Source organism: Cheilinus undulatus, linkage group 15 (genome assembly GCF_018320785.1).
Source record: "Cheilinus undulatus linkage group 15, ASM1832078v1, whole genome shotgun sequence".
Taxonomy (NCBI): Eukaryota; Metazoa; Chordata; class Actinopteri; order Labriformes; family Labridae; genus Cheilinus; species Cheilinus undulatus.
In genome coordinates this window covers 19,790,439-19,802,888 of record NC_054879.1, presented here as the reverse complement: position 1 = coordinate 19,802,888, position 12,450 = coordinate 19,790,439, and the positions used below count along the sequence as shown (strand labels likewise).

At 38.6% G+C, this 12,450-nt stretch overlaps 1 protein-coding gene across 1 annotated transcript; it reads left to right on the top strand.

Annotated features, from left to right (window-relative positions):
* The first annotated feature begins 2,434 nt into the window (after positions 1-2,434).
* Positions 2,435-12,325, top strand: nmi (N-myc (and STAT) interactor). The gene is made up of 9 exons (XM_041806309.1): positions 2,435-2,651; positions 3,221-3,301; positions 6,318-6,476; positions 6,554-6,670; positions 7,695-7,857; positions 8,676-8,782; positions 9,317-9,503; positions 11,650-11,753; positions 11,915-12,325. Exons 1-9 carry the CDS (start codon positions 2,625-2,627, stop codon positions 12,110-12,112), a joined length of 1,143 nt encoding a protein of 380 aa, XP_041662243.1. The 5' UTR covers positions 2,435-2,624; the 3' UTR covers positions 12,113-12,325.
* Positions 12,326-12,450: the final 125 nt, after the last annotated feature.

The window sequence follows — 12,450 nt, the reverse complement described above, 5'->3', positions numbered from 1 at the left end:
GTTAAATAACTTGTTGCCAGCTGGAAGATAATCGCCCATGCAGTAATTATCCAATAGGAGGCTCATACCTATTTGTTTAGTTAAATCCAGGTGGCGACTTTTTTTTTGGCAAGGCAGTGTATAAACAAATGTATTAGTGATCAATGACAATATATTGATCAAAAAACAGATGTATTAGTGATCGATGAGGATAGATTGATCTATAATCAGACATTAGTGATCAATGAGGATAGATTGATCAATAAACAGATGTATTAGTGATCAGTGACAACAATAGATGGATCTATAAACAGATGGATTGGTGATCAATGATGATAGATGGATCTATAAACGGCAACAAACAGAGTTATATACATACCTGTTGGGAAAAACACAAAATATACAGTATGTTGGTGATGGTAAATTGTACAGGACAGCTCCAGCCCCTGCGCATCAGAATAAAAATACAATCATTCTTTAATTAGCCATGCAGTTAGTCTGTAAACACGAGTGCGCTAGGCTGAGTAGTTAGCGGCTGCAAAGCTAAAACAATTAGCAGGCAAACTACTCAGCATAACTATAAGGACTAAAAATGACTGCTAGCAACAAGCACAAGATGTGATGACACTATTTATGTTGCTTTATATGCCTTTTGATTCGAGTAAAATTATATTTTTTTTACTTTATTATTTGAAAAAAAATCACAGAGCTGTTTTTATACGTAGATGGAATTGTCAGCAAGCAAAGGGGATGAGCTGAGAATCCCTACAACCACCACCACCACCACACAAGGGTATTATCAAATTTTAAAAAAGAGCCTTAAATAGATGAAGACTGAAAATATCCCAAATCTATCACACCTTTTCCTCAAAGAACAGAATAAGGTTACATTTATCAGAAAAAAAATAATCAACATTTGATGAACATAAAAATGAATTTTTACGAACTTCAACATTTTATAATAACCCTGTTACACTAGTTTGGTTAGCCCATGGATGGTATTTTCCTTCTTGTGTTAAGATAAAGCTAATCAGCCAAGATTGTCAACCTGCGGGAAATTATGACCAACCTGGAGAATCATACTGGAGCCATCACTGATATTGATTAATGAACACTTTATCTGAACCCTTTTGGTTCTCACTTAAGTCATAATATTATTTTTTCCTGCATCAGTGGCTTTTTCAGGCACAGTGGTTCATTGTAATGGCCCCAGTGGCTTTCTGTAAAAAACAAACAAACAAACATACATGTAGTGTGGCCCTCCCTTTAAACTCTGTATCTATGGCCCATTTGGCCTTCCATACACAAGGCATCATGCACATAGTGTGGACTTCACTTTAACAACAATAACACTGTACTTTTGGCCCATTTGGCCTTCCATACAGAAGTCATCGTTCACATAGTATGGACTTCACGTAAACAACAGTAACCCTGTACTTTTGGCCCATTTGGCCTCCCATACACAAGGCATCATGCACATCGTGTGGATTTCACATGAAAGTGTAAGTGAACCCCCACCTCTGAGATAACTACGCCCACTTTACGATTTCAAAAGATACACAGAAAGTGAGCAGTTTGTACTGACAGGAGGGAGGGAAAAATGACCAAAAAAATTGTTTTGTTTTGTTTCTTAAGGACAAGGTTTTCCAGAAAGCAGAAGTGACAGTGACTCTTACCAGAAAGTGACACAGTGTCCTGCAGCCATAGATACCAAGATGTCTGGATATATGCCCGCAGCACTGCAGCCTCAGAGCAATCTTTTGAGGTAGAGAATTTTTTCCCCTCCAGTCCCCTGAAGCAGGCGGGGGAGTGGTGGCGGACAGTGGTGGTCCTGAGCACTACCTGTTTGCGCCGTTTGTTCCAGCACTGGCGTTACTAAAGCCGGGGCTCTCAGAGAAGAAACAGTGCAGGTGCAGGAGAGGATGGGAGTGGTATCTGAATGGGAAAGTTAGATAGAGGCGGTAAAATTCTACCTTTTATATAGAGTTTGTGACATAGAAACCTACCGAAAGTAGGTTTCTATGTCACATAAGCCCCGCCATCTCAGAAAAGATTTTTCAAAGCAGATGTCTGTTTGAGCTAATTTAAAGTTGTAAAATGTAGATTTTTATCAGATTGGTGCAAATGTCAGAAATAACACCAGAATTGATGTGTTTTATCTTAATTCAGTCAGATACCTCGGTGTTCACCTGAAAACAAATGTTAAAATGTTCACTACTTATTTAACTACAGTAGTCCTGTACTTTTGGCCCATTTGGCCTTCCATACAGAAGGCATCATGCACATAGTGTGTACCTCACGTTAACAACAGTGATCATGTACTTTTGGCCCATCTGGCTTTCTGTTAAAAAAAAAAAAAACATAGATGTATAACAGTCGTCTAACTTCACTAATTTTGGCTCATTTGGCCTTCCATACAGTAGGGCGTCATATGTTTAGCGTTAACTTTATTTTAAGTTTCACTTTTGATTCTGACTTCAGAAGGTAACGTCCCTGCAATCTGGCTTTTAATCTCCCTAAAACTTAAAAAAAAAAAACGTAGCCCTCAAATAAAAGGAAGAGCAAATTAACAGTAAGAGGATTCTTTTTAGATGAGTTTTATTTCTTTAGCTTGAGTTAAAGAGCGTCGTCTTTGGTTTCAGATCATGGCTGACATGGCGACAGATGGCGAGGTAAGATGATTAACCCCTTTAAATCAACGAAAACAAAATTTCATCGTGGTTAAACGTCTATAAATGTTCATTCACTATTCACAGGTACATAGAAAGGGTACTTTATATCTGTATTCATGATAAATGTATATTCACAGATAAAAAGACTGCTTTATATATGAATTTATCATAAAGATTGACAGTTAAAGTGACTGCCTCTATATTTGTACTTCTCATAAATACATATTAACAAATACTATGACTGCGTTATAACTGTATTTATCAAAAATGTGTATTAACTGATAATATGACTGCTTTATATCTGTATTCATCATAAATACATATTAACAGATATTTGTAATGCTTTACATCTGTATTTGTTAGTACTATAGTTTTTTTAACAGACAATATGTTTGCATTGTCGCTTTCTTTATATATTTTTGAATCCATAGTTATACTTAAATGTATATCTTCTCTTTACCTACCGTACTTCTATTAATCTTTAGATCTATATTTTATTTTTAAACAAAACAGCTGTCATATATTTTTTTAATGCATTTTTTATCTTACAATGAAATTGTATCATTCAGGTCGAGCACACTCTGATTGACCTGAGAGGGTCAGGTGACAACGAGATGGAAGAAGCAAAGAAAGAGTTGGAGATGTGGAAGGTAAAACTGTCAGAAACATGAGTAAAATAAAGATATCTATGATGTTGATAATAATAATAATAATAATAATAATAATAATAATAATAATGTATCATGTTTTTATTATCATTATTCGGAGTAATCTGCTTGAATTTCTCTCTGAATTAATAGTCTATCTATCTATCTATCTATCTATCTATCTATCTATCCATTCATCCATCAGTCATTATTATTTTTGTGATTATCATTATTATTATTATTGTTATTATTATTATACTGTTATTAATCATACTGTTCTTTATTATGCTGGTTTTAGTATTCTGCTTACTGGTATCCTGTTCTTTGTTATACTGGCTTTTATAATTTTTCCATCTTCTTCCTCTTATTCGGGGTTGGGTGGCAGCAGGTGGAGTAAGTCGGTCCCGACATGTCTCTCTCCAGTAACATTTACCAGTTCCTCCTAAAGGAGTCCAAGATGTACCCAGGCCTGACAGAATATTTAATCCCTCCAGCGAGTTCTGGGTCTGCCCTTGGGTCTCCTCCCAGTTGGATCTGCTTGGAAAACCTTTACAGGGAGGCAGTAAGGAGGCATCCTGACCAGATGGCTCCTTGCTACCTGAAGGAACAGCAGCTTTACTTTGAAATCCCTCCAGATATCTGAACTGACACCCTTATGAGGAATCTGCTTTGCACCACTTGAACCCATTATCTCATTATTTTGGTCATTACCCAGAATTCGTGACCATAGATGAATGTTGGGATAGATTGACTGGTAGATAGAAAGCTTTGCCTTTCAGCTTAGCTCCCTCTTCACCACAACATTACAGTTTAATGGCTGCACAACGGCTCACTGTCCATCCGACCCTCACTGTGACCCCGAGATTATTGATCTCCTTCACCTGAGGCAGAGACTCACTTCCCAGCCAGACGGAGCATTCCACTGTTTTCCAGGAACGTGTCGAACTTTGTGATGAGAATGCAGACACAACTCTCACTCCTCCCACATGACTCCCTGAGGGACATGATAATAAGCTTTCTCCAAGTCCATAAAACACATGTAGACTGGATACGCAAACTCCCATGCTCCTCAAGAAGTCCTGCAAGACTAAAGGACTAAAGAGCTGGTCCACTGTCAGGACAAAATCTGCATCGTTCCTTCTGATTCTAAGGTTTGCCAATCAGCTGGAGCTTACCCAGCACCCTAGAGTAAACTTTACCGGGGAGGCTCAGAGATGTGCTACCCTGATATTTCAAAAACACACTCTGGCCCCCCTTTTCAAAAATGGGAACCACCACTTCAGTCTGCCACTCCACAGGCACTGTCCTAGACTTCCATGTGACAATGAAAAGATGTGTCAGCCATGACAGCTCAACAATGTCCAAAACCTTCAGCACTTCAGGGTGACTCTAATCTACACCTGGTGCCTTTCCACTGGGGAGATTTTTGACCACCTCAGCAAATTCAGACAAGGATACAGCTGAGCCTTCCCCCAATCTTCACACTCTGTCTCCTCCTCGGAGAACATGTTAGGCGGGGTCAGGAGTTCCTCAAAGTGTTCTTTCAACAGCTTAATGACACCCACTGTCGAGGGCAGCAGTTCTTCACCCCTGCTGATCAGCTGATCACAGCCTGAGCAGAGCCCTGCCTTCTGCTCCTGAGTCGTCGGACAGTTTGCCAGAACACCTTTGGGGACAACCAAAAGTCCTTCTCCATAGCCTCTCTTAACCCCTCCTGCACCCAGGCATTTGCTTCCACAACAGCCGCAGCCTTCCGAGCCTACTGGTACTTGTCAGCTGCTTCCAGAGACCCCTGGGCTAACCATGCTCAAAAGGCCTACTTTTTTAGCTTGGCAGCTTCCCTCACTACTTGTGTCCACCAGCACATTCTAAGGTTGCTGCCATGACAGGCACCAGTGACCTTTTGGCCACAACTTCTAGCCACTGCTTCCACAACACAGGCTTTAAACATGGGCCACCCAGACTCCATGCCCCAAGCTTCCCTTGTGACACACAAGAAGTTCTTCTGGAGGAGGGAGTCGAAGACCACACAGATAGGGGCTTCAACCAGACATTCCCAGGTAACCCGCACTACACGTCTAGGTTTACCAGGTCTGTCCAGCAGCCTCTCGCACCATCTGATCCAACTCGCCACCAAGAGGTGATCAGTTGACAGCTCTGCTCCTCTCTTCACCAAGTGTCCAAGTCATACAGCCGCAGATCTGATGAGACGACAGTAAAATTAAATAGAGATCTTTGGCCCAGGAGGCTCTGGTACCAGGTACACTTATGAGCATCCCTGTGTTCAAACTTGGTTTTTGTGATGGACAGTCCATAACTAGCACAAAAGTCCAAAAACAAAGCACCACTCCGGTTTAGATTGGGCTGGCTGTTCCTTCCGAACAACCCCCCAGGTGTCTCTGGGGTTATTTTCCACCTGAGTGTTGAAGTACTCCAGGAGAACAATTAAGTCCCCAGGTGGTACCCTGTCCAGTGCCCCACCCAGAGACTCTGAGAAGGCCAGGTACTCCAATGGTTTGGCGTTGGTTCTAATGACAGTCTTCCTCTACACAACTTGTAGCCACAAAGAGCCAACCCTCTCGTTTCTCATTTTGACTTTACTGATTATATTATACTTTTTATTATATTGGTTTTATGATACTAGTTTTATATCTGGTTTTATTTTTACTGCGTTTACATGCTGGTTTTATTATCCATTTTTTGTCTCTTTTTTTAAATTATATTGGTTTTATTTAACTGGTTTATGGTTGTAGTTAATGTTACTGGTTTATGATACTGTTTTGATTATCTGGTTTTATTACCTGGTTTTGTATTGTTAATATTGTTTTATATTCTGTTTTGTATTGGTTTTGTTATAATAGTTTTATTGGCATGGTTATTTTTTGGTTGTCCCATTATTTTCTCATCATAACCAACAGTAACCCTTGTCATTTTCAGGGTAGATGTAACCCTGATCTGTTAATATCTCACCTCTCTGAGCAAGTTACATTCACATCTGTTCTTCCTGTTGCCCTTTCAGAATAAAACTAAGGAAGCAGAAGGTGCTAAAGCCCAGTTGACCTTGGAGAAAGTGAATGAAGAGGAGGTGAAGATGAAGGCTCAGCAGGAGATGATGGCTCTCGCCGATGAGCGTGATGAGTTAAAGAAGGAGTTCACTGAGAAGAAGAAGGAGCTGCAGGTACACTCGATGTTCTGATACCTGAAAACTAGACAAATTAAAACCAAACCTCACCATCTCTTTTTCCTGTCATTCAGAGCCAGATTGACCGTCTGAGCAAACACAAACAGGATCTGATGGATAAACTGACCAAACATGGAGACAGACTGCAGAAGAAGAAGACTGAGGTTGCCACACTGAAGCAAAGGTTCAAGGTGAGGACCTTTATCTGTTTACATTTTACTGTCATGAACAGTACCAGAGATAGGACCCAAATACAAGAATCGAGACGAGAGGACAGTTCCAAAAAACACTGTTTAATCACAGGTCGGGTTTGGTACACAGACAGGCAGTCAGACAAGGCAGAGGTATCCAAAACGTGAGGCAAAAGGTGAGGTCAATAAACAAACAGTGTCAGATTACACTTGATAATGCGACTAGGAAAAGAGTGCTGGAGCATGACTGTGAGGTTCAATGAACTGGCGATGAAACAGAGTGAGACAAGAGGTAAAATACAAGAGGTAATGGGGAGTGATTAGATGCAGGTGTGGGAAGGCACAATCAGGAGCAGGTGCGCACATGACGTTGGGGGGGGGGGCAGGACACAAACCTGAAACAGAGACCGGGGTGAGTGATCTTCAAAATAAAACAGGAAATACCCGGCATGAAACAGGATTAAATGAACAAACAGATACTTAAAAGACATGAAATTTGCATCTACTCCAATAAATCTATAGATTTATCAGTAATATATTCAAAAACATCCCCAAAGGATGCAGAATTTTACAGTGAGGAGAAATAGTTTTCTGTTTCTGTAGACCAACAAGACCACTGTCGTAGTATGAGCAGCAGTGAAATAAAAAAACACACAGGAAAACTTGGTGAGACATTTAACATGATAAACATTAAAAACATGAGAAACAACAGAAGAGTTAAACAGGCTGCAGATAAAAGATGATAATGCGTGTTGGCCGTCTTGTTTTTTTTTTTTTTTCTGGTTTAGGGTTAGGGTTCAGCTGACTGGACAGATTCTTTGTTAATCCTGAGGTAAATTCAAGATGTATGCGTCACATTGAGTCAGTTTTACAGACAGTTTTTCAGTTGTTCTCCAAGTTTCATGTGTTTAGTATTTTGCATCTCAGAAGAAATGGTGCATTTAGAGAATAAATGAACAAATGGCCTTTAAATTCAGTCAAACACTGAAACAGGGATCGATCTTGTTTTTATTTGTCCTTCCAGATCTCGGCCCAGATCCCAGACACGGAGGTGGAGTTTAGCAGCCAGAGTGACGAGCAGAGTGAGGATGATGATCAGCCAATCAAAGGAGAGTTTGTTATTATTCAGAGAGCGTCTGTTCCTCTGATTGGAGGCCAGGCTCTCATCACCTTTGAGGAGGAGAAAGGTAAAAAGAAACCAGTCAGACTCATTTTTAAAAAAAAGCTAATTTTCTTAATTTGAACTATTGTTATTAATAAATCAATATCCTTATTTTAACCATTATTTAAATGTTTTTTTGAAGATGGAATTTTATAAATTATTTGATAATAAACATTAGGGTCTGTTTAATCAAACATAAATGTTCATTATTTTATAACAATTTTTTTACTCTTTTATTTTGTTTGACTCATCATTATGCTGGGCTTGTTTTGGCCCCGTCCACACAGAGACGAATTCAGAAGTATACGCAAAAGTTTTTTGTCGCATTTGCATTTCATCAACACAGAAACTGCATTTTGTGAGGCCTTAAATGCTTAAATGCTTACTTTTTGAACCCGGGTCACAGAGAGAATTAATCTGTAAACGCTTACTGTTTCGTCTCCGTGTGGACAGCCATTGCATCTTTCTTGAAACGACTGGGTCACACATAACGTAGGCTACTTACCCCGCATGCGCATATCAAACCAAAACAACAATGGCAGATTACAGGGGGGTGTTCATGCTGCAGAAGCTATTGAGCTTATTATGTCTTTCACAGCAAAATCTGATGCTCATTTACCACCACCACAAACAGCATATACCAGATGTTCTTAAATTCCAAGGTATTCTGGCAATTGATCTAAACGACTCTTTAGTGTCTGAAGTTTGTTTGTGGAGGGTTAGAGTTAGTGAGGGCTGTAAATGACCCCTCTGTGTCTAAATGTCCTTCTTGAAGGGGTAGGGTCCATGACAGCTCTAAATGACCCCTCGGTGTTGCTGTGTTTTTCTGTTCATCTCCTGCAGTTGCGTCTCAGATCCTGAAGATGGCGAAGTGTTCTGTTACCTGTGATGATCAGGTTCTGGATGTAAAACCTAAGAAGATCATTCTGAACCCTGGCGTCAAGTTTGAGGTGGGTGTGTGTTGTATGAAGTTAAAACCATGAATATTTATTGTATTAGGAAAACTCTAGAGTGCAGAAGAGTTTAACTTCATTATTCCTTCATGGTTAATGCTGACAGTTAACAAGGTTATTCTTCTCAAAAATAAAGGGGTGATAGCACTTACATGAAAACCCTTGAGAAATGTAGAGGCCTGACCCTATTTGTGTGAGTCCTCCCCTCATCACCGTTATTCACCTTACTGCTGGGAAATGGTCACACAATACATCCATAGAGTGCTCTGTTCCTTATCAATCTAGACATTTAAGATGAAAACCAATACAGCAGCCAAAATCTAGATCGCCATCAGACCAACAACTAACAATCAGGGCTAAGAATGGTGATTAAAAGCTCTACTGTACTCTACGATCATAATATTAGTAGAGTCATTGAATGAGTATGATACTCAGACACTATAATAATGGTAAACAGGGTTTACTGACATTATTGACATGTATTCAAAGGGATGTCACAGTGATGTTTGGTCAAACTTCCTGTTTGTTCAGGTGCAGCTGCAGATATCCAGGAAGCAGCTGTTTGTTGCTGAGGTTCCGCCAACACTTCCAGAGGAGACTATGAAGGACAAACTGATGATCAGCTTCAGCAGAGCAAGCAGAGGAGGAGATGAGGTGAAGAAGGTGGAGTACGACCAGAAAGCCTGTACAGCACAGGTCACCTTCCTGCACCCAGGAGGTAAAAATGACCAGTGATACAAACGGTAACCACAAATGACACATGCTGCAATCAAGCAGAGAAAGTGCAATATCCCCATGTGGCAATGGTATTGGACTATAGACACTAAAGATGGCCTGTTCTCCTACTAGTTTAACCTGAGAGTTACATGATTTTAACAGGACTTTGACACAGCTATAAAAGGACTCTAAAACAACTATGACAGGACATAAACATGACTATTACATGACTACAACATGACTTTAACACAGCTTTAACATGACTATGACACCACTCTTATAAGACTATAAAACTACTTTAACACCACTATAACACTACTTTAACACCATCTATAACACCACTATAACACTACTTTAACACCTCTGTAACACTACTTCAACACCACTATAACACAACATTAACACCATTATAACTCTACTTAAACCCCTTAATGCCTGAAAACATAAATAATAGCCGGAAAATTCTATTTTTTTGAAACTGAAATGTTTATTTAACTTTCTACTAAAATTGAAAGGAAAATCTAAATTTCCATAAAATTTAACAAATATATTTTTAGTATCTCATTTCCTTCATTAGGTGTTTTTGGTAACTGATAATCCACTTTAGGGCATTTTTATCATTTATCAGATTGTATTCGGAAGTTTTTTTTGACTAATTCATTGAGCATATTGATTAGATAGAGCTATCATAAAAGTATGTATCAAATTTGCGACAACAGGCGTTAAGGGGTTAACACCATTATAACTCCACTTTAACACCACTATAACACTACTTTAACTCTACTATAACACTACTTTAACACCATTATAACACTACATTAACACCATTACAACACTACCATAACATCACTATAACACTACTTTAACTCTACTATAACACTACTTTAACACCATTATAACACTACATTAACACCGTTACAACACTACCATAACACCACTATAACACTATTTCAACACCACTATAACACTACTTTAACACCACTGTTACATAACTACAAAACAACTGTAACACAACTATTGCACAACTATAACACAAATAAAATAGAACTATAAGATGACATTTACAAAATTAAACCACGGCTACAATAGGACTTAAACACAATTATTACATGGCTATAAAATGGCCATAACACAACTTAATAATGAGTGTGACAGTAAACATGCCTTAAACACAGGGGTAACATGACTGCAACAGGACTGTAACACACCTACAACATGACTATTACAAAACCATAACACAACTATAACACAACTGTAACATGACTATAAGACGACTATATAGCACTCCTGTAACAGGACTATTACACACCTATGGCAAATCTATTACATAACTATTACAAAAATATAACAGGAATATAGCACAAAAATAATACTCCTGTAACAAATTTATAACCTGTATACAACTGGACTATAACACTCTTATTACAAATCTATAACATGACTATAGCACAGCTATAACAGGATGATAACACAAATATAACACTCCTATCACAGGACGATAACACACCTATAACAAATCCATAACATGACTATTACACAACTATAACAGGACCATAACAAAAATGTAACACGCCTATAACAAATCTATAACCTGACTATAACTGGACTATATCACTCTTATAACAAATATCTAGCACAACTATAACAGGACTATAACACAAATATAATATGCCTCTAGCAGGACTATTACACACCTATAACAAATCCATAACATGCCTATTACACGACAATAACAGGACTATAACACAGATATAACACTCCTAATAACAGGACTTTTACATGTCTATAACACAACTATGACAACACAACACTACTAGAACAGGAGTCAGTACTATATAAACTAATATTTTTGCAACACAAAAAAAGGCTAGAATAGGACTTTAACACAATTATTACATCGCTCTAAAATGACTATAACAACTAAATGACTACTGTGACAGGTAACATGCCTGTAACACAGGTATAACATCACTGTAACATGACCATTACACAACTATGACACAACTATGACACACCTATAATAGGACTCTTACATGACTGTATCACAACTAAAACACACATATAACATGACTATAACATGAGTATAACACAGCTACAACATGACTTTTACACTGTTATCCTCAGACTGTATTTACTTTTTTCTGTAGTTGCAGACCATCTGGTCCTGAACGGAGAGTATCCTGTCGACCTGGATACTAAGGTCAATGTTCAAGTTGGGCCTGTTTACACATCCAGTCTACGAAGGTTTCAGGTACAAAAAAACAAATTTCATGATCATGATTATTGTGATATTGGTGATAATAGTGATGATAGAGGTAAATAAAGTGATGATGATGGTTATACTGATGGAGAATATAGTGATGATGATGTGGTTTATTTTAGTAAAGAACATCACTTTTCTCTCTCTTTCAGACGTTCTGCGGCTCTGTGGCTAGAACTGTTCTCCTGGATGGGATCAAGGACATCATGCCTGAGGACGAGCTGCAGGATCAGCTGGAGATTCACTTCCAAAAGCCCAGAAACTTTGGCGGAGAGATCGAGAGTGCAGAGTATGTGAGCAGAAAGAGGAAACACCTGCAGGCCTTCTTCGTTGAGGAGGTGGACCCTTAAGGGCGCAGTCATCTGTTCTCTGATTGGTTCAGGGTTACGGTCAAATCCAGATTTATTTAAATAGCCACTCACATACATACTAAAGAAAAATGTTAGTTTAGACTTTAGACTTTCCTGTGGTGACGTAGACAGACATAATCTACACATATAATCTGAATTCACTGTCCTCTGCAATTTTCATGTAATCTCAACTGAAATAAAGGGTTAAAAATATGTTTGTATGGATTCTTCATCTAGATATTGTTTTGAATATTTTTCCTTTTTACTCTGCTCCTGTTATTTTAGGAATAATATTTACTCTGTACCCTGCACCTGTTGTGCTTTTATGAATAATTTTC

Excerpts from the sequence above, each read along its gene's own strand:
- nmi (XM_041806309.1), top strand. The coding sequence starts at position 2,625 with ATGGCTGACATGGCGACAGATGGCGAG. Across the intron at positions 3,302-6,317 it reads AAGAGTTGGAGATGTGGAAG|AATAAAACTAAGGAAGCAGA; the intron begins GTAAAACTGTCA and ends TTGCCCTTTCAG. Across the intron at positions 8,783-9,316 it reads ACCCTGGCGTCAAGTTTGAG|GTGCAGCTGCAGATATCCAG; the intron begins GTGGGTGTGTGT and ends CTGTTTGTTCAG.